This window comes from Phalacrocorax aristotelis, chromosome 2 (genome assembly GCF_949628215.1).
Source record: "Phalacrocorax aristotelis chromosome 2, bGulAri2.1, whole genome shotgun sequence".
Classification (NCBI taxonomy): domain Eukaryota; kingdom Metazoa; phylum Chordata; class Aves; order Suliformes; family Phalacrocoracidae; genus Phalacrocorax; species Phalacrocorax aristotelis.
Genome location: NC_134277.1, coordinates 22,991,036 through 23,014,272, shown reverse-complemented (window position 1 = coordinate 23,014,272; position 23,237 = coordinate 22,991,036). Strand labels below are relative to the sequence as shown.

Here is a 23,237-nt window from a genome sequence, read left to right as displayed (position 1 = left end):
CTCAGCTTGTCCAGAAGCCAGCACTGCCCTTATCCTGAGTGAAATGGGAAGAATCTATAATAAGGCTAAAATTTGTCTCTATGCAAGGAGCTTCTGCAGAGTTTAAAAACTCCCCACTCATCCAAACTACCGATACAAGCACCAAGAGGACCTTTGACTCTACCTCCTGCAGTAAGTAGGATGGTTTTTATTCAGAACTCCTTCTTTCATTAGAAATGCTTAGCTAAAGTAATTTTATTCTATATTTTTAAAAAATATTTTATTCAGATATGTATGCGGTATGAAAAGGCAGTTGCTTCTGCACCAAAACTTTACACAGCCTGATACTTTGGGACACAGGAAAGAGAGGATAGTACTGGAATTTTCTGCTCCAGCCTGGAGCTGGACCACTGGGCCAACACAGTTTACCGTGATCCTCAGGAGGCTGCAGTACCCCCAGGGGGACGTGAGCCTACAGATTCTGACAAGACTGTGTGAACTTAATAGTATTTCTTTTGTGTAGACTACACTTCAGTCACACCAGTGCCTATAGACCTGGGGCAAGAGGGACGACTTCATTGCTGAGGAGAGTGTGAAATACTTCACTGGCATTACATATTGGACTAAATTGAGGTGGCAAGAGGGGAAAACTGGATGGCGTGGACACTGCAGAAGTATCAAAATATGCAAAACTTTGTTCTAAATAGGAGATGCTCAGCTGTCCTCTAAGGCCACGGGGTGAGGAGGCAGGAAATAATTTTAATTTGCACTAAAGAAAGGTCAAGTTCAGTATTAGGAATCACACTGAAACAGGTTGCCCAGGCAAGATGCAGAATTTCAACAATGGGAGACTTTTAATATATATCTGGCCAGAATTCTTTCAGTAATGGTGTAAGTCCATTTGATTCTAGGTCACCTTGTATAAACATCTGTACAAGTGCATGTTTGTTTGCAAAAAGAGTATCATATCAGACCTGTTAGAAAGCTTTTGCACATTATCCACACCAGCAATGCCTACACAGAGATATCTCTTTACGGATCTTCAGTTACCAAATGCACATAAACACCACATTAAAAAAAAAAACCAAACAAAAAAAATCACAAAGTAATATTAGCAAATATTTAAAGCTGTAACTCCTGTAAGCATGACGCTAAGTGTATTTCACAGCACAGTTTATAATATTTCAATAAAGGGCAAAGTATTCCAGGCAACAAAAGTCTGTGGATAACTAATAACCAGAAAAAGTCTATGCTTGCCTAATAACTTGTTTTAATAGTTCACCCAGCTTGGGTATCTGCAATCATTAGTTCATGTGAGCTATTGTATTGCACATGTGAAGACAACAAAGACTTTGAGGTTTCATATTGAAGAGACTGTCGTGACAGTAGAGAACCCACAAAAAGTTCCACTATATAACAGAGAGACTGCCTTCTATTTATGTCCACTGCTGTAATATTTTATTATTAAAATATTAAAAATTTATTAGCAATAAATTATCTTACTGTACTGCACTGGGTGCCCTAGACAATGATACGGGTTTCTGCAGGCTCTTGTCAATCCAAGTCAATAGCATCAAAGTGCAATGAGACATATATGACATATTCCAATCTTTTAAAAAAGAGTGGTTAAATCTGATACCTGAAACAATATGTTGAAGAGGAATGCCACACCGACAGCCCTTGAACTGCCTATAAATGAAGTAACATCATAAATTTCTAAGACAATGAAAGGCAACAGGGTTGAATCTGAAATCAAGGCTCAATATTTAAAAACTGTAATAAGACTTTCAAACCGAAGACTGTTTAGAGTATGCCATGAAGACATAATTAACTCATTCGGACCCAAAATTAGGTTCCCCTTACAGATAGCGTCCAACCTTTACGAAAGTATATAGTCTGTAGAGCAATTAAAAGGTTCAACCGTTTCTCCAAACTGTCACCCATTACTATCTCTCCATCCAGCCTTTTTCTCTTCTGAAACAGAAATATGTCTCTGAATATGTATCCCTAATTTTTCGTATGATCTATTAAATCTGTGCAGCAAATGTACTCTTAAATCACACTGTAATCTCAAAGTTCTGCATATTTTATTGTATACTGGAATGGAAGATTTCAGAGAATACAGTGGAATGATTGATCTGCTTAGTGTTAGGAAAGCTATTGATTATGTGGTGGTGTGAGCGTATGTAAGCATTAATTGACCTTGCAGGATATTTTATTTGTGTTTCAACTATGGTTCATTGCAATACACAGACGTGTTAAGCAATACTGTTATATATGTTGGAGTGTAGCACCCTACAAATTAATCTCTTCAAGAAGGAGTGGGATTTTATAATCTGCAGGAATGTTTAACACACTCTTTTCAGAAGAGATATTAAAGTGGGAAAAGGGTAATAGAGGTCGAGTGGAATAAAAAGCAGGAGGGGAGATTACAGGACTAGGAAGATGGCTTGATCTTTTAACTATTCTTTTCAAGACCTAGGGTTCTTTTTTTCAAGTAATGATGCTTTCTTTTAAAAAAAGTTTAAAATATTTTGGTGGGGTGGAACAGCGTGACAGCTAACCTGCAGTGTAACATCAGGGGGGTTAAAACTGTATTTTACACCGAGAAATTTCCTTCTCCCTTCATTATCAGATGCAAATAAGGTTTGGCAGGAATGGTGTTTCCATGGGGAGCGGACCCAGTATCCACAGCTCACACAGGGCTCTTCCAGTGTGATACCACTCCTGAAGAACTGTTGCATTGCTTTGCCAGGCTCCAAGATCAGCAAGATAGCCCACAGATCCAATGCCCAGACGCTTCTTTGAAACACAGCATCTGCTCAGACTTTCTCCATATATTCCCTCCCCTTCCGCCCAGTCATTCTGAGGGCTGTTTTAGCTATTTGTTAGCTTCCAGCAAAAATAGGAGTTACAACTATTTGGAAAACCTGCAGATTATTTGCCACCATGGGTGTACAGCCCAAGTGAGAATAGAAGCTTAAAAGTCTGTAAAGCAAAGAGATGTGGAGGTGTAAAAAACAATTACAGTTTGCACCCAATTGGGCTCTGTAATTTGTTGCGCTAAGGAAACATTTCTTTTAAGTGGAAAATCTTTGAAGAATACTAATATAATAATTAATATTCAGGTTACCTAGGGAACCTGAGACTCTACTGACTGTAGCTAGAAGAGCCTTTGCAGAGGAAGCTACCCAGTGCAGCTTTTTTCTGGAGCTTTAAGAAAGATGCTTCCAGGCAGCTGTGAGAGTATTTCCCCTCCTTTTACAAGTTTGTACCAATCCTCTCTTATAACCAAGAAATCTGAGGATTTGCTTTGTCTAAAACAAGTCAGAGCTGATGTAACCCTGAAAAGGGAGGAAGAATTCAGGTGGGCTTAGAAACAAAGGGATGCTACATGATTGTAGAGCTGTAAAAACCAAAAGAAATAAAAAAAGAACAAGAGAAGCACAGCTGAATTTCTTAAAGGAAAGGTCTGAATAAAAAATACTTCAATAGTTCTCTACAAGTCAGTAGCAGTTAACACTGGAGAAGACCTTCCCTAAATCACTGTTAGAACGATGCCATTTACACCACTTCTGGTGTAGGTACTTCACCATTGCTAGACCCTCTTGTGAAGTTAGATAAAATCTCTTCAGCACTGGCTGACAAACACTAATGTGAGGCACAACAAATCTTAACTAGATTGCAAATGCAACAAACCAAGCGCTTGCACTTGCTCGTCTGAGGGCAGTCTAAATCTGGCAGGGCTGATGTCATCATTACAGATACTGAAATAAGTGAAGGGCCAGGAGACTGGTTCCCTGACAGAGGCCAGACAAAAATCAAACAGAGAGGTACTGTGGATATGGGAGGTATTAAGTAGAACATCATGGCTTGTACTTGCCTCATGATTCTTCTTGATTTTGAGAAACGTATGGGTAAACATCACATAGCTGTCAAAAACCACTGACCGCTGCCAGATAGCAAAATAGCCAAGTAGTGCATGTGAGCATGCACAGCAGGGCAGCTTTAGAGGAAGCCATTTGGAAAAGGAAAAGGGCAGCTCTGTGACAACAAATGGATACAGTTTGCACAGCTGCAAGGCAAAGCTGAGCTAGGTAGTAGAGGGTCAGTCTGGAATCCTGCACTCTTGTTTTTTGTACAATGGGTTGGCAAAACCACTGTGGTTTGTGCCACGCGTGGCTGTCAGTTGTAAGCCTTTTGCCAAATACAAAGACAACTATTTCTTTCCTGCACTGCACTTTTAATTCATATCCTTTTATTTGGCCTAGATCTGCTGGGAGTGCAGCTTACAAAGAGAACTGATGTGTTCCCATTGGCACACAGTGCTGTCTTCTAGGAACATGAGAGCCACTGGCTCAGATCACATATTCATTCACTTCACTACCAGTATGATGGTAGCCAACAGCAAAAGCTGCAAAGGAAAACACATGAAAGCTTCTTTGAGAAATTCACTACCCCACGGGAAGCTGCTTTTGAACCTTATTAACTACAGGTTAGTTTATGCCCTGAAGCGTAAGACATTAAATCCATTATAAATATGCATGCCTGTTCTTCAGACCTTCAGGATAATGCAGAGTTGTCATACAATTGACACCACGCCTGAGAAACAGGTAAGTGTTCGCTCCATTTAACAGATGGGCAAACAAGGAAAGAAGTCAAGCAGCTTCTCCACAGTCTAGTCAGCAGGCAGACTTCTGGTGGCACTGGCAGGTGAATATTATGAGAGAGGCAACTTCAAGGTTTCCTCCTGAAGGTGGCTAGCTGTATTACCCAATTCCTGCTGCAGAGCCCCTCTGAGATTAATTTCCTCTTCCACAAAACGGGTGTTTATCTACCGACTTAATGAGATTTTTAGAACTGAATAATATTTGTCTTACACAATTATTATGCATTACTGACACTAGGCAAAGTTCAAAAAAGGAAGAGATGTACTGCCAAAGGATTATTAATTAATTTATTTCACCACATTTCTAGATGTCAATGCATCATTTCTCAGCTAGAGTGTGCTTGCAAAGCTAGTTCCAGGCTCTTGTGCTTAAGTCTGGGAGTGCTGTAAGCATGGAGTGTATACAGTGTTTACAATCGGTAAACTTTATAGTGAATTTGGTTTTCTCTTATTTTAATCTTTCTTTTAAAGCCTCTATTCACCAACTGCTAAGAGCCTTGAAAGTCTCCGGTATGGTCTGGGAGCAAGGACAACTGTAAAATTTTAATATTCTGTTTCCAGAAAACAACAGAGAGAAGAGGAGTCTGAGAGAATGGAAAAAGAAAGGAAAGACTTCTGCAAAAGCACGTCTTTTGCAAAATAATCATCCGCAATGCTCTAAACAAAAGTACCAGTTCTTGGTCATATCAATGGAATTTTTGGATGATACCAAAGCCGACAAATTTCACAGGGACAGAAGACTACACAGTACTGTCATCAGAATTGCAGCATGGGCTGTACACATACAAACTAGCTATAGCTAGCTAGTTTAGACGTCAAAAGGCAATGAAAGCATAACACCACGGCAATGAAAGCATAACACCACAATGCTTGAATGTAAATTAAGTAACAAGAATTCATTCAGCCTGTGCTGAACCATGGGTTTTAAAAGAGGTTTTTTTTGCTTGGTATTTGAAGTAAGTTAAAGCTAGCAAGCTCACCAAAATGTATATACAGTCCACATTTTCTAAGTGGCCTAGTGCACTTTTGAATATTTCCGGTCTAATCATTGGTCGTATAACCCACCTTGACTACTTATGACCCCCACTCCTTGCTGGAAGGCAAAGACAGTAAGAGGAACAGTAAGCATCTTGTACTTAAAAGTCCAACAGTCTCATACGATGGTTTAGATAGAGGGTGTCATGTTTGATTCCCATACGCCTAGAAGGTGTAGAATGAGTTGGCCCAGTGGAAGGGAGAATGCAGAAGTGACAAATGCAGAAGTTAAGCTGGAACAAGGAGTGGTTACTTGGCCACTGACTCGAACACCTAGCACAGCAGAAGTGGCAAATTTCTAGTAAGTGGTAGCTGGCCTGTTCAGAAGGAAGATTAAGTTTAAAAAGATTGGAAAACATAAACCCTAAATGTAGGGTGAAGAGCAGATGAGAGCAGCTTCACCTCTTGTCAACTCTGTACAAGACACCTGCCTGTTCTGAAACAGAATGTGCTGCTTCTGCAGCTCCTCCTTATCATGCTCTGGTATCTCTGTGCACAGCTAAAGCCTGCCTGAGCTAATTGAAAGTTTCTTAAACCTTAACTCTGTGATTTTCTCCTATCTCAGCTTTGAGAAACACCATTAGTCAATTATGATCCACAGCAAACACAGCAACGTATGTTGCACAAAAAGCTTCCCCCCCTCCCCCCCGAAACCACATCTTCCAAGGGTATCATGCTGAGCATCTGGATATTAAGTTTTCAAAGCTAGTTAACTCCAAAGGGTTGGAAGGTAGGTCAGTTTATTTATTTTTAATGATCATGACAGACTCTTTAATTCTGATCCATGTAATATTGCAATTCAAGAGAGTATCTCCCCCTGGAGAAAACAGGGTTGACACAGCAAAGCTGTTCTCTAAACCCAGCATGATACATTTCCAAATAGAGTGGAAGATTTTCAGGGACCACTGTCCCTACAGAGCATGTACTTATGTGCCATCCCAAACATGGACAGATGTAATCACGTGCTTACATGCTCAGGAGCCATGACACACAGCGTCAAACCTAATGAATGCCTTGGGCACTTCTGTAATAGAAGCAATAGTCTTGGGGTAGGAAATACACTGCTTCATTACACAGTCTTTTACCAGAGTGCCAGTTCAGATGGACAAAATCACATTACTGTTTTTTTTTAATACTGTAGGTTTTGTGTCAGGAATATTTTAATCTCTTCTACTTAAGATAGTTAACTGTTCATTGGTGGAGACAGGTAATATTACTTCATTTCTGTAGTTCTTTTATCCTACTCAGTTTGCACATTCAATACAAATAAACAAGAGCCCCAGCACCAAAAGATTAATAGAAAGGTATAGCAACAAATGCAGTCCAAAAGCAATACAAAATTATCTTTTCAAAAGGGAAGATTTAAACTTATAGTTCGTTAAATGAATCTACGGTAAACAATTTTTCTGAATGAGACAATGAAAGCTACCTGAATTTTGTAGATTCTTCTGGTCTCCGTATCCAGGTGCAGTTCTGCAGTTTTGTGACTATGTGAAGATAATAATCTTCTGAATATCTAAAAAAGGCAACATCAAACACTAGAATATATACGTATGTATATTTAGAAACAGTCTCTAAAACATTCAAGTGATGCATTTATTAATAATAATGTGCTTGATGCATATATAATAGATTGCTTTTAGAACTCCGTGACCTATTTATTTTTGTAATTTGTAACATTACTATCATCATTTAATTAGCATGACCTGTTAAACATTGTTTCTTAATAGTGGTGTCCTAATGAACATTTCTTTTCAGAAACTTTCAAAAGTATACTGGTTTCATAATTAAATATTTGACCATAAATATCTTGAAGTTATTAGAAATCACCTCAAGTGCAAAAGTCCAAAATAATAGAAAAAATCTCTTTCTTGTATTTGGTGTTTTAAACTTCAGAAATGTTTTGAAATGTGGCTCTTGCAAGCCAAGATGAGACATTACACTTCTCATGCCTTTTCTTTCATTTACCTTATGGATTCCGCAAAGCCCAGTTCAATCATCTAAGACCATAGACCAATATTTACAGATGTAAGTTTTCCTTCAAATTATCTCTTAAATGAAACAATCTGTTGTGTTACATCAACGAGCACTTTGGTTATATTGGTAGGGGTAACCAAAGAGCTTTCTGCTCTTTTTAAACCCTTCCAGGATATTTAAATCTGTCCATATGTGAAATACTTCAGAACATGTAAGTCAAAAGAATGGACACGTTTCTTGCCTTATAGGTTCAATGTTAATAGTTCTCCTATTTGTGCCTGGATCCTAATGTGGGTTTTTTAAAAACAGTAACTCTGACTTATATAAGGGGATTGGGGGAATGGGAAGAAGAGATTATATGGATGCCATGACTACAAATTCTATGGGACTCATGTCTCCAGAAAATATCTGCCTTGTATTATTTTAGCAAAAATGGCTTAGCATTGGCCCCAAACCAAATGATTATAAGTTTATTTAAGCTGGAAATTAGAATTGTCTATTTTGAACAGTTTTACAAGAGTTGGGATGGCAAGAAACCTCACTTGTTTAAATGGAACGTGAGAATGGATAAAAAGGAATACAAAAAAGGCTGCAGTGCCTTGCAACAGCATAGGTCAACAACCCGAAAACTTCCTTCTCTCTGTGTTCAGCATGCTTTTAGTACCACAGCTTTACAGCAAAAGTGAAAAAACAGATCCCTTTATTTGTTTGCTTCATAAAAGTACTGCAACTACTACAGCTAACTTGTTTATCTACCCCTGAGTAAAATCATGTCCCATTTCCACATGCAAAAAGAAATGAAACGTTTTAGAGGAATTCTGCATTAGAATACAGAATACATACAGAATCGTATATGTTGGAAGAGACCTTTAAGATCATCAAGTCCAACCATTAACCTAACGCTGCCACTAAACCATGTCCCTAAGCACCACATCCAAACATCCTTTCAAATACCACCAAGGATGGTGACTCAACCACTTCCCTGGGCAGCCTGTTCCAGTCCCTGACAACCCTTTCAGTGAAGTAATATTTCCTAATATCTAATCTAAACCTCCCCTCGTGCAGCTTGAGGCCATGATGCAACACAAGACCGTTCCCTCTTGTTCCATCACTTGTTATCTGGGAGAAGAGACGGACACCCACCTCGCTACAACCTCCTGTCAGGTAGTTGTAGAGAGTGACAAGGCCTCCCCTCAGCCTCTTCTTCTCAGGCTAAACAACCCCAGTTCCCTCAGCCGCTGCTCATAAGACTTGTTCTCCAGACCCTACACCAGCTTTGTTGCCCTTCTTTGGATATGCTCCAGCACCTCAATGTCTTTCTTGGAGTGAGGGGACCAAAACTGAACATAGTACTTGAGGTGTGGCCTCATGGGGTTCAACAAGGCCAAGTGTCGGGTCTTGCACTTGGGCCACAACCACCCCATGCAATGCTACAGGCTTGGGGAAGAAAGCTAGAAAGCTGCCCAGTGGAAAAGGACCTGGGGGTGCTGGTTCACAGCTGGCTGTACATGAGCCGGCAGTGTGCTCAGGTGGCCAAGAAGGCCAACAGCATCCTGGTTTCTATCAGGAATAGTGTGGCCAGCAGGAGTAGGGAAGCGATTGTCCCCCTGTACTCGATGATGGTGAGGCCAGTTTTTGGCTCAAGTTTACACCTGTTACAACACACACGATTTCCAATCTCTGAACTTAGCAAACTTTTAAAGGAACTAGATGATCGTGACTAAACTGATTTTACTGAACCCCTGCACAAGTCAAGAGAGCAGGAATGAATGGGCAGAAGTGGGAGAAGAGGAAAACTAGTTCTGTTGCAGCTGTAGCTGATCTGACCTGGTGCAGTACATTCTTCCTCCTTCCAGTCCAACTCCAGACCTGTTCTCTCCCTTGTGCCACTGCTGATACTTGACTCCACCTCTGCTTTGTTTTTGCCAGCTGTTGAACTTGTTAAATGCCTTCACAGGCCACTTTAATTTACTACCATGGCAAAAAAATAACCCAGAAAGAAAAAACAATGCATATATGTTTCCTTCTCTTTGGTGTGTTAAAGCAGATCGGGAAACCTTCCACCAAACATCACAGCCAGTATAGGCAAGGAGTGATGGGAGTGGAGAAAGTGGGAACAAGGCCTTCCTATTTTGGCAGCTGCCTGCTAATGTTGTACTATCAATCTTGGAACCGTAGCCAGAGAAAACAAAACTACTTTCTTGCTGAAGCTGCTACTTGGCTCACTGTGGGGTCAGACAAGTGCCAGTACCAGCACAGGGCTGGGCAGGGAGTGCATGTGGGGGGAGGATGGGACAGAAGCACAGGACCAAAATAGCCTGTGCTGATGTTGAATCACTCACCTAGTTTTATTCCTTACGGCTAAACAATAAATAACTCTAGGATGCTGGGCCTTATGGAAAAATTCCAAAAATTAATAGGATAACAGGGCATGAAGGCTTTCATTATGCAGGAGAAAAACAAAACAAAACAAAACATAGAAAAAGCAAATTCTAGCCTAAAGACATTGATAAGATGAAGATTGGAGTCAGAAATGAAAAGAAAAATTACCGTCAGCGCAGAAAGAAATCACATGGACTGACAAGTTATTAGCAAGTTATGGGGAAACATTTCATAAGGAGAAAAATCAAAGCATCATCTCTAACGCCAGTTCCAAGGCCTCATGAGAAACACGGGCCCTGACTGTCAGAAACTGTGAGGATCTTCTTGTGCATGTAACAGAAGCTGCACCTCGGGTAAAAGCACCAACGACAATGCAAGAACATTGCTGCCTTTCCACTGCTCTCTACTGGGTGGAATCACTCTTGCTCAGAGGTGTCTTAAGGTCACCAGCTTACCCAGAAAAGTACCACTTACATGGCACACCACCACCTCTGCTCTACCTATGCATCCAGTTGTGCTCCTCTTGTGACTTACGAAGACACTATGGACTCTCAGAACTCATCTTTGCCAGCACTGGCACAGCACCACAAGACAACCCAGCAGCATGTCCTGGGGGTCAGCAGCTCCTGGCTGCTGCAGATCCGCAAGGTGGCCGCCACAACTGCTCATACCCATATAAGGCTGCCATGAAATGAACTCTACTTGAATACAGACAATATTTCCATAGATTAATTCTTCTGAAGACTCAAAGTAAAGCTCTGGGATTTGCTACAGCAGGGTTGACAGCCCAGGAAGCTTTGTTTTCCTCTCAGAAAGCCTATTTTAGCATTTCCTGCTTTAAAGGAGCCTTGGGGACTCACTCCTCTGATGGAATCAGTCCAGAAGGCCATCAGAATATCATCTCATGGCTCTGCTGTAATCCAGACAGTCCTCTTCTCCACTGTTCTATTTTAAAGAGCTGGGACAATACATATATTTCCACTGGCACCCAGGAGCTTACAGCACATATTCACTGATGCTAAAAGGGTTTTATTATTAAGATAAAAAAGCTCAGGTAAATTGAACTATAAAAATACATGGACAAGACAATAATTACAGTGCTGAGAATAGTGAATGAAACATGTTTTGTCCTGTTTTTGTCTGCCACCTGCACCACAACCATTATAATAACTTGTTGTTGTAGGAAACTCACTTATACTGTATGAGCCTTGCTGACAAATAACACCTGGAAGGGTTTTTTTGCCTATAGCACTTTTCAGGTACACAGTGACCTTCTATGTTAACTGCAGTGGCTAAGGTGGAATTATTATGCACAGTCAAGGCACTGACAAAGTATAAGTATCTTCTAATTTTTGGCAGATATCTAAAGGACAACAGCAAGGACAGAAGTGTTGAGACAGTAGAGAGACAATAGGTAAAATATCAGAACAGAGACAGATGCAGCCCCACTGGTTACTTGCTAAAACGAAACAACTACTTGAAAAAAAGCTATTTGAATTAGAAAGGAAGTCGAGCAGCAGGAGTGAAAAAAGGAGATATTCCTACTTGGCAGCTTATGTTCAAGAAAGAAACAAATAAAAAGAAAAATAACAGCATGAATTGCAAGAGAAAGGAAGATCCCTTTTGCCTGTGGACACTTTAATACCACCAAAACAACTATCAGTTTTTAAGGCCCTCAGGAGAGCGTGCACAGGACTTGCTCTAGCATAAAACCAGAAAACAGCCAGCAAAACTCAGCATTTCAGGCTTTTTATCACCACCAGCACATATTTGCTATAATAACAACTTCCCACTTACATAGCATTTTTACTATCAAATCATTTGACAAGCTTTAAACTAGTCATTTTTTCCCCTTCCTGCCAACCTAAAAGGCAAGAGTGTCCAGAATGCCTCTGAAAGTCTAGAACTGCAATATCAAGCATTTATACACCCTGCCTGTGTGTCACACCTTGAAAAAGCAATGAAGATCCCTGCAGCTCCTCTCAGTGAAGGGCAATGAGTTGCAATATGCATGGCACAAAGCAATCCCTTGCTTCTTTGTTCCAAGCAACAGTTTCTTTTCCTACCTGCCCAATTAATCTTCTGCGTCATTAAATGGTGCAGCTCCTTTCTCTTTAAGCTGCAGAATAAAGGCCTGACAATTCCTAAAGCTTCTCCTACAATCTCTGCTTCAAAATGTTCTAGATAGGAACAGCACGTCTGTATTCCTGCAGCCTGTACAACCTTGTAACGCAGGGGATAAATAACAGCATTTATATTGCTATAACTGGATTTTGGAGGCAATACAGTGACTGGTTGTCCTCTTGGTGTTAATCACTCAATTCCTCACTCAATTCGTCGACCTGTTTGCCAGTCTCTGTTTCAGCTCTCACTAGCAGCACATCAGTAACATAGTGGTCTACCACTTTTCAAAAGAGTAAAAACTTCAATGATATTGTTGCTGACGAGGTAGAATATTGATGGGAGAAGAGGTTATAGAGAAGAAAAAAAAGACAGAATTAAAAGAATAGAGAAAGAATACTGGGAATATGGTGACTTAAAAATAGCTGAAAGACCTTAAAACGCCATGAGAAAGTGAGAAGGGGACAGAAAAGACAGGAGAAGTTTTAAAATCATGACTGACTGTTGTTTCTGTGTTAAGGAAAATTTTGACTTCTCCAGTCCTTCGAATGGGGAAAGGCACATAATTATTTTTAGCACAGTTTTTGTTTCTCATTCCATTTCTCTTCATAAGTTGAGAGGGGGGAAGCCTCCGATTTTAAAGACACCATGGCACATAATTAATTTTCAGCTGGAACTCAGTGAAGCCTTTCTTATTTACAATGTTCTATTTATTGGTGCATCCATATAGGCAAAGGTTACATGTCAAAAGCAATGGGGTGCTTCTCCCATTTTCACTTTAACAAGTGGCAAGGAGTTTGAGAAGGGCTGATATAAAATATTTTTTTCCATGGCAGAAAAAGGCCGAACAGCAAGTTGAAACCCAAAATTCATTTGGGGTGTTTTTCAATGTACCTGAAAGTGAATAATTAGTTTCCTGTGGACTAGTTATTATAATGAGTGCAATTAATTAGCAAGTTTTTATACTAATACATTTCTATAGCTACTCCAGTGAATATGCTGAATGGAATCCATTAGCTGAGGTTGCTCATAGCAGGAGCATTCACCAATCAGGAAAAAGACACTCAAGAATTAGATTAGACCTCACAGATTCTGTTCTACCTTCCTGTGACTATCTTGGAATAAAATGTTGCTAACTGGCAAGGAGAAATCTTCTTGGCTTATATTGTGAAAATAATAAAATAAAATCCAACCTCGAATAAATCTAATGCATGTGAAAGAAAAAGTGCAGGTAAACATTGGTTGAACAATTTCAGTTTCCTGTTGTATAGCTCCACCTTAATCTCATCGAGAACTACGTAAAAGGAACAATCTTTTACCCTTCTATTTAAAACAAACAAAGCAGAAAGCCAGCAAACACCTACCTTTTCTTCTTGATAGATGATGACAAAATGTTGTCCTGAATTGCCTTACATTTTGAAGCCTGTTCAAACTGGTAAATTCCATGTTTATTAATAGTTGTTCTGTTGGGGGGAGGGGAAGGGGGGAGGGAGAAAAAGCAACAAACCTTAAAAGAAAGAACATATTCTGACAATGTTGTCACATTTATTTTCCTATTACAATAAGATTATTAACAGTTGATTTAGCTGAAAACATTGCCAAAGAAATCTTACTGACTTCTGTTGTGAAGCCATTGTAGAAAAGGGGAGTTTTCTGCTAGTGACTAAAAAGTATTTGATTCTTTAAAATAACCCTGCTTCATATTCTGAATTATATTTTCTGCTTTACACTGTGATCAGAAAATGTAATTTAATAAAAAGAATTGAAATGGGAAGCCTCTGAACATTATGTTTTGAAGTTATTTAAAATATTCACCAGTAAAATATTTAGCAGATGTGATTTCCTAAAGTTGCTGATGACATGCAATATTCACAGCCAATATAATATGTACAGGAAACACCACAGGTGAAGTGGATCTTTTTGCTTGGACCTTAGCTTATTGACTTGAGCTTAATACTTTCTCCAGTGTTTATTCTTTATTTACGCAATGAGAATAAGTGTTCATAAAAGGAACCAAGGCAAGTGCCAGACAGTGATCTTTAATTCCTGTTGTCTTATTTCACCAACCTCCTGTGTGCTCCTCTTGCTCTAGCAGTCCTGGTAGAAGATTGAGCTGTAAATTTGTAAATGACTGAGATACCAAGGTCTTATTCCAGTCACCTCAGCTCACCCTGCATCTAGGTTCAATCTCATACAATCACCCTATTCTGTCATCAAGCTTCTGCTGTATGTATTGTCATGAAGTTTTTTCCTCCAGCACTTTTATTTTCCTTGCTCCTCACCATTTTCCCCTCTCCCCCACTCCACCCACCCCATGCTGTTCCTTTTGGGTTCTTTCCACTGATTCACCACTTACAGAGCACTTGGACACTGCAACTTATTTGTCCAAACCAGAACTAGACATATAGAAGACAGATGCTGTGTAATTCACTCCTGGGTGTGAGCTGCAGCAGTGAACAGAACCCGTGCTGTTCTTAGAAACAGAACAACCAAGCCACCTCTGTACAGAGGCACCCATACACAAAAAGAAAGGGTCTTACTGCTTTATACACAATGTGCTCTGCTTCTGAACCATCATTCCTTTTACTAACAAGGACCAAAACTTCATTGCCTTTACCTGTTAAAACTTGGAGACCACTTATCAACAAGATTTCTGACAAGCTGATTTTGAAGCTCTTACTTGGGAAAGATGCCATATCAAGTCACAGAATCAGAGTGGCTGAGAAAGAAAAGGGAAGCCCTTTAAAAACAAAAACAAAACTCAACCCCAAAGAGTTATCAGAGTAGGAAAATGGATGGACATACGATGGATGGAAAAAGGATGAACGGTAGGGAAAAAAAAAACAAACCAAACAGATGGAAAAAGGGAATATAGTGCAGTGAATATACCATAACATAAAGATATGCCCAGGACTGAAAGGCAAATCCTCCAGAACTCCCACAAAATCAGCTGGAAACAACTGAAAGAATGTGGAGTGAGATTTTCAAACGAGCTCAGAACTGACTGCCTGGCAGCACTGAAAGCAACAAGAATTTCACCCCTAATTTTAGCAGGAGTCCAGTCCACACTGAGTATAAGCAAAAAGCCCACTCATTGGCTTTATTCACCCTGTGCCGAGCAGAACTAGTTGCACTTTTTCTATGGCTTCCTGCTCTTGCCTGCCTGAAGCAGCACAGGACCTCTGAACCCTGTTCCAGCTGAGCATCTCCAGCTAAAAGGATAACTTCTGCATGCAAAACTGCACATTTATATCCTTCTACCAAACTGGCACTGAATAACACTATCCAGATTGTGAATACCTTCTGTCTTAATCTCGCCCTTGAAGAGGCTGATTTATAGTTGAATCTCACAGTCTATTAGCTGAATACTATTAAAAACCCCTAATCCATACTTGCCTAGGAAGGATGCTCTTAAGTGCTATCTTTGACACTATTTCAAATGAATCACATGATAAGAATACAGTGATGTTTTTAAGGTTCACAACACCTTGATTAGTAAGGCAAAATGCAATTTAAATGCTTGGTGAAATGGACTATAAAAATGGCTTTATCAAACCATAGGAGTAAGAATTTGTCTTGCAACATTAATCACAGTAACTGTGAAAGAGACTGATCCTACTATCCTTGTTCAAGTTCCCATGGAGGTTTTGCTTATCTAAGGAATGCTAAATCAGGTCTTCAAGACAAGCTGCATTTTGAAATTATTTGGAAGACCTTCTGCTGCATTACCTAGAGTTATACATAACATCAGATACTTTTTATTTATAAAATTCATAAACCACATGACACATAACATGACAAGCAATATTCAGGGTCTCACGGTGGCTAAAGTGAAAAGAATAAGGTACTTACACTGAAATGATATTACAATAGACCACGATAGACAGAATGACAGAGCAGTTTCACTTGGACCAAGTAAACAGAAAGAGGCTGGGAAACCTTTCAACACTGTCAGAACATAAATGTGTCCTGGCAGTAGCTTTCAGTTGGGCACCTATTCATTTAGACAGAACTAATACATGAGGCGTGTGTTAGAAATGCACTCCTAAAATATGTCTGCATGCATCACTTGGGAATGAAGGAAAAAAATACTAAGAGAGCAGTAAAATTAGTGAAGTGGCCACCAGTGCTGACTAATCTAAAGTATAGCAAATTACTTGTGCAATATACTAAGCTACTGTTCATAATCGTGGTAATAGCCTGTCTCTTCTTTCCCTTCTGCCTGCTAGAATGCAATATTTTGACAAGAGACAGAATGTACAGGTCCCTGTAGCATAGTTAATTAAGTATAGTTGTTTATTCCCCAGGCCTGCATAAAGATCTGCTGCTGAGAGAGGAATTGGAGAAAACAACACTATGGAACACTGTACTAATACTAACTTGTTTACTCATAGCTCCTCAATCACTTCCTCCCACTGTTCAATTACCCCAACAGTCTCTACACTGTCCTTGTCTTGGACCTGCAAAGACAGAGCGTAAGTTAGGGAAATAGTAAGTGGCCTTAAAATTGGTGATACAAACAGCAACAGAGTAGTGGTGGCCGGTTCTTCAGGGTATTGCTGCCTTGGTTTTACTTGCATATGAAGTATATATAAATAGTGCCTAAGAAAACTCTTTTCATTTCCCTTGTAGAAGCTGGTTTTATTTATCTGCTATATATTCCTGGGCAGTACAAAACAAGTTAGAATTTCTGCCCAAAGCTTAGCATAGCAAACGGTGGGCCTCATAACAAAGAAAAGACTACCTAGCTTCTCTTAATATTGTCACCTTCCCCTGATAAGCACTAGCAGTACTGAGCCCTCTATTTTGCAATTAATGCTGTGACTACACAACCAAATATGCCAGCACAAACACAGGTGGGGAGGGTGGGAGGACCAAGTGTCTAAAGGTGGGACAAGTGGGAGACTACTTCTTTTGGTAGTACTGTTGGCTTAAGCAAGTTTAAGCTGTACTTGCAGTTACAGCTTAAAAACTGAGAGGATGGTATGAGGTGTAGACATGAGGATTTGCCAGTGAACCACAGAACTGTGCTGTAAATGATACTGGTTCCATGAATAAATTTGGGGCCTACTATAGGAATCTTATTAAGAATGGCCCTTCTTTTTTCAGTGAGAAACCCTAACAGGCACAGTAAGCTGTGAAATAAACTGAAGCAAAAACTGGAAGTCACACTGTAGAGGCAGTCACATTGTTCATGTGGATGAGGTAAAGGCTGTGGATGTTATCTACCTAGACTTTAGTAAAGCCTTTAACACTGTTTCCCACAGCCTTCTCCTGGAGAAACTGGCTGCTCAAGGCCCAAACAGGTGTACTCTTCATTGGGTAAAAAACTGGCTGGGTGGCTGGACCCAAAGAGTTGTGGTGAATGGAGTTAAATCCAGGTGGCAGCCAGTCACAAGTGGTGTTCCCCAGTGCTCAGTATTAGGGCCAGTTTTGTTTCTTTATCAATGATCTGGATGAGGGGATAGAGTGCACCCTCAGTAAGTTTGCAGATGACACCAAGTTGGGTGGGAGTGTTGATCTGCTTGAGGAAAGGAAGGCTCTACAGAGGGATCTGGACATGCTGGACCGATGGGCCGGGGCCAACTGTATCGGGTTCAACAAGACTATGTGCCAGGTCCTACACTTTGGTCATAATGCTACTGCCTTGGGGATGAGTGGCTGGAGAGCTGCCTGGCGGAAAACGACGTGGGGGCATGGGTCAACAGCCGCTGAACATGAGCCAGGAGCGTGCCCAGGCAGCCAAGAAGGCCAACAGTATCCTGGCTTGTATCAGGAATAGTGTGGCCAGCAGGAGAAGGGAAGTGATCGTCCTCCTGTACTTGGCACTGGTGAGGCCACACCTCAAGTACTGTGTTCAGTTTTGGGCCCCTCACTCCAAGAAAGACATTGAGGTGCTGGAGCATATCCAAAGAAGGGCAACAAAGCTGGTGTAGGGTCTGGAGAACAAGTCTTATGAGCAGCGGCTGAGGGAACTGGGGTTGTTTAGCCTGAGAAGAAGAGGCTGAGGGGAGGCCTTGTCACTCTCTACAACTACCTGACAGGAGGTTGTAGCGAGGTGGGTGTCCGTCTCTTCTCCCAGATAACAAGTGATGGAACAAGAGGGAACGGTCTTGTGTTGCATCATGGCCTCAAGCTGCACGAGGGGAGGTTTAGATTAGATATTAGGAAATACTACTTCACTGAAAGGGTTGTCAGGGACTGGAACAGGCTGCCCAGGGAAGTGGTTGAGTCACCATCCTTGGTGGTATTTGAAAGGATGTTTGGATGTGGTGCTTAGGGACATGGTTTAGTGGTGGACTTGGCAGTGTTAGGTTAATGGTTGGACTTGATGATCTTAAAGGTCTTTTCCAACCTAAACAATTCTATGGTTCTGTGAGCTAACACTTAGCAAGAAAAAGTGGTAAGAAATGACCTATAAGAGAGAAACCACATCTTCAAGGTTATTTACTAAGACACGGATCTTCAGATTACTTTAGGTGCCTTGTCACCATCTAATTAAATATTGCTGTGCATAATACCTGCCTAAATATCTGTGACAGTCTGAACCAATCCCCTGCTTTTCATCCACTCATCCTTCAGCTTCATCCTTTTAAAAGAATTACTTGAAGTAAAGGAACAGATTAGCTTTCAATATTGCGAGGCAACAGAATAATAGGGCCTTAGAGATTCTTCAGGAGATGTCTGGTTACAAATATGCCTCCCACAGCAAAGGAAATCATGATAAGAAGAAAGATTAGCTTGTGATTCTGAAGACTGCCTAGATCACTTATACTTGGAGTTCAAGAAGAATAGTGCCCTGTTTTTTTTCTTTTTCCTTTCCCAGATCCTCCCACCAAAGTTGGTGAGAAAATCTTAGCTTTCCAGAAAAATGCGTCAAACTGATGAAGAGACCAGAGTCTAACCTAGCATCTATGCACCATCCTCTTACTTTTATGCAGGAAAGGACATTGCTGTCAGCAACATAGTAATGCTATTCAAACCATCAGAATACTTTAGGAGATGGATACTTTGGGAAGTCTGCACCAATAGATTGTTCCTAGTTTTATGCACCAACATACTAACATAGCCACATGATTCAAAAATTCACTGTACCCTGTACAACCTATTTCAAAGAGGGACTCTTCTGTCCTTTTGCTATACCGCAGCAAAACCCCACTTCAAACTGGAATCTAATTCCTATTCACCAGACCATCCATCTCCACCACTGAGGGATTGGGCTGAATCTCTTGAATGAGTCCAGATGCTCTCTGGATCAAATCTCTCCATCATGGCGCTCAGCCAGGCCCAGTCCAGCTGCTGCCTGAATCAAACCCCTCTAGCATGGCTCCCTGCCCAGTCCAGCTGCTCTCTGTATTAAGTAACAGCTCCTGGTCAGTCCAGCAGCTCTCTCTCCTTCCTCATATGCCAAACATGCACCACAAACTCCTGTCAGGCCAGCTTACTGAGCGTAGTCACTCAGGTGAGAAAGAACATCCTCTCTTGGATTCAGCCAGCAAGCCATCCCTCCAAAGACACTATGATTATAGGAGCTGGAGTGAAATTAAACTTTTTTTGATGAATGGTTTACTTGTCACACATTTGCAGTCACGTAGTTACTATGAAATACAATTTCAGGTTGATCAAAAGTAGCTCCAGATTGGTGCCAAAATCCTCTGGGTAGATTAAGGAAAAACATGTATTTAAAATCTCATGCTCACTTGCTTTATTACAGAGATTAGATTAAATCCGACCCATACATGCCATGGATTTTCAGCCCTCTTCAGTATGCGTTGCTTCCACTTTCTTTGCTCCAGTTGTGAGTGTACTAATAGCAGATGGGAAGTAGCTAGAGTCTGTTCTCTGAAGTGCTCTCTGCCAGCATTTCTAGTCAATGTGACTCCACGGTTTAGCACACAGAGCTGAGTGGCAGGAGACTGCAGCTCAGAAACTAGCAGGGAAGAGTATGCAAAGACGGGGCAGAGGGGGAACCACAGACATAACACAAAACAGAGTGGAGAGGAGAATAGAGTGACAGCTACAAAAACCAAAGCAGAACACAGTACATACTGCAAAACCAATAAATTGTAAGGAGTGGAAAAGAAGCAAAAAAAAACAAATCAGAAAGGGAAAAAATGAGCACAGGAAAGAGAAGCAAGCTAGCAGCACATAATAGCAGTTAGAATTCTGCGAATGTTCCTGTTCCTTTTGTTTCACTCAAATTTTGAAAGATGTTATGAATTTATGGCTTGCAAAAGTTCTAATTCTGAGTCACGGCACATAAGGGTCTCTCATCGGAAACATGCAGGAAACCTACTGTTAGGATACAGTGCAATGGTTACTATGACTAATGTCACTTGCATTAACTTTGGGAAAGCATATGTTGTCTCAACCTCAAATTCCACCATATTGGGTGAAATGGCAGCCTCAGTAAGGTTAACTGTATTGTCACCGATAACTTCAATATAACCAGGACATCGCAGTTCCCATTAAAGGCCAAACTCCCAAGTTTTTTCTAATTTTTATCATGTGGTTTTGACCATAATATATATTAACATATAATAATCACTGGAACTGTAATGTTAATGAGGTAAATTAAAAGAGAATAGCAAAAATATTTGCAAACTTCTTCTTACACAGTAATATCTCACGTGTGGATTACACCACCCTCGTCTGCACTATTAGTTTTCATAGAGTGTGTAAAGACTCAAGAGCACAAAAACACAGCCATTAATATTGAAGCCTGCACATAAGACACAACTTGTTTCACAGCTAATTTTGCCAACCGTTTTCATATTAAACTTTCATTGTAAAATAACAGGCTGTAAAGCAAAGATCACTGATCTAAAAGATCAAGGCACGGGATCAAGTGAAAGGGCTCCCATGAAGTAAGACGCTACACAGTATGAAAAAGGGTTCATATATCTGGCCTTCATCCTGTGGATTTTAAAGGAGAAACCGTATTTTTAACTAAATACACATTACAAAAATGTGTATAATAATATAATATTACCCGGCTCCAGTTCCACCTTCCTGGAAAGAAGATGATACCTGGAACATGCTATTCAGCGAGCACTTTCTTGTGTTGTATGTTAACAAAACTGCTGCGTGCAACATTTTATTGGGCTCAAACCCAACGGCAGAGTGACAGCCGTCATTAAGAGGGCCTTCGAGCAAATAATTTATTACAGTGAAAGTGAATTTTCATTTCCTCGGTCTAGTAGGTCCCTAACGCTCTGATTAAGCTGCCAAAACAAAAGGAAGCACGAACTGGAGCGAAGGCGCATTCCTGCCCCTGCCGCCCCTCCGCACGGACCCACGCTACCGGCACCCGAGGGCGGGCAGCCCGTACCTGTTCTCGGTCTGAGGAGGGGACGGCGGCGGGGACCTGAGGGCTCGCACCACTTTCGGCGTGACAGCAGCTGCTCCCGCGTCCTCCTCCCAGCCCCTGGCAAGCGACACGGGGAAAACAAAGTTGTCAGAACCAATGATTAAACATCACCCGGCGCGAGCGGCGCCGCTCGCCTCCCCACGCATCGCCCACACGCCGCGGACACCCGCGCCGGGCTCCGCCGCGCCCCGCTCCCGGCGGCGGGAGGGTGGCCGCCTCCCACTCCTCCTTCTCCGGCCGGCTCCGGGCTCTCCCGCCCCGCGGCCCCACCGCAGTGGGCGAGGGGAGGCGAGGCCCCCGGAAGCCACCCTACCTGGCCCGGAGGGGCTGCTGGCCGCCCAGGCGCAGGAGGCAGCCGCCCAGCAGCAAGCTGCCCAGCGCCGCGGCCAAGGCGATGACAGCCCGCATGGTGCGCTCGGCAGCGGCGCGCGCCGCAGCTACGGCCGCTCCATAGTATTTAAGGCAGGCTGCGGGCAGGGGGAGGCGGCCATAGCAGCCACAGGGTCTCTCTTCGCCCCGCCCCTCACCCGCTCCGGCGGCCGCAGCCCTGCGCTGCCGCCATCATCAGAGCCCCCGTCCCTCCCTCCCACCGCGGCCGCCGCTCGGGGCCCTGCCCGCCGGGGCGATGGCCCCGCGGGGTCGGCGTGGCCGCGCCGAAGGGCCGGGCAGGGACAAGCCGGCCCTGCCGCCAAACTTTCCCCTCAGGCGAGCGGCGCGGCGCTTCCCCGGGCGGGTTCCCGGGGGGGGCGGTTCGGGGGTGTGGGGCGCCGCCTCTCTGTCCCCGCTCGCTGCCTGGCGGCGGCTCGGCACCGTGAGGGGGGCAGGACCCGGGCGGCCTTGGCCGGCGGCCCCTCGGGGCGTTCCTGCGCGCCGAGGGTAGCGGGGCGGCTGCCGTGCGGCGCGAGGGAGCTGGAATGCTGCCGGAGCTTTAATTGGGGCAGGGGGGCTGCGGTGCCGGAGGGAGGGGGGGTACCTGGTGGGGGGCCGCCGCGGGGGTCCGGGCAGCCCGCACTGCACGTCGCCGCTGCTTTAATAGGTCTTCATCTTATTGATAGATAACAGTCAATGTGCTGGTTCGTTTGTGTTTTGCTTTTTTGTTGTTTGTTTTGTGTTTTTTTTTTTTAATAAAATATATTTGCAGTGATTTTGGTAAAGAAATGTTTCTGTAGTAAGTTTGCATCTTTTTGCCTAATTGTGTACTTGTTTTCACGAGGCCGACCTCGTATGAGAAACCTAGTAAGGTGGCACGGTGCCACTACTTAGGCTCTTTATTAAGAGAGTGGGTGGTAGGGATGCTGTACCTTAAAGCAGCCTTTCACCTTGTTTTTGCAGATTCTTCCATATCCTTCACACTTTCTGTATCTGCAAGCATTCCCCTAAGCCTTGGAACTACTGTTATGTTTTCAAGCAATGGCTGGAAAGCCTCAAAATATAAGCCTTGCTGCAGCTATAAATGAAGTAACAAGGGACTCAATACTGTGACTGGTAAGTGGTTAGGTATGACAGTAAGAAGCAGCGTGCCGGCAGTCCATCGGAGGAACAGCACAGCACCAGCTGTGATGGGGTGTGCCAGGAAATAGCTAATTATTTTTTGTGGCACTTGTTATGTCCCTGGTGAGCGGCACTGTGGGTGCTGGCGGGAGGCAGCTAGGAGGAGTTGTGGGCTGGCATTGCCAAGGGGTGGCAGGTATGGGACTGGTTCAG

General features: G+C 42.4%; 1 protein-coding gene across 2 annotated transcripts in view; it reads right to left on the bottom strand.

The window, feature by feature from the left end:
* ST8SIA6 (ST8 alpha-N-acetyl-neuraminide alpha-2,8-sialyltransferase 6) overlaps positions 1–22,064 on the bottom strand; it is a 48,603-nt gene extending 26,539 nt beyond the window's left edge. Inside the window, exons 1-4 of one of the 2 annotated variants that reach the window (XM_075082727.1) lie at positions 21,847–22,064; positions 21,495–21,590; positions 13,528–13,626; positions 7,113–7,199 (exon numbers count right to left, since the gene is read on the bottom strand). In XM_075082727.1, the coding sequence (XP_074938828.1) occupies positions 7,113–7,199; positions 13,528–13,626; positions 21,495–21,590; positions 21,847–21,941 (377 nt within the window). In that variant the 5' untranslated portion in view covers positions 21,942–22,064. The remainder of the gene's footprint in view (positions 1–7,112; positions 7,200–13,527; positions 13,627–21,494; positions 21,591–21,846) is intronic. The other variant, XM_075082728.1, reaches the window with a different exon arrangement.
* Positions 22,065–23,237: the final 1,173 nt, after the last annotated feature.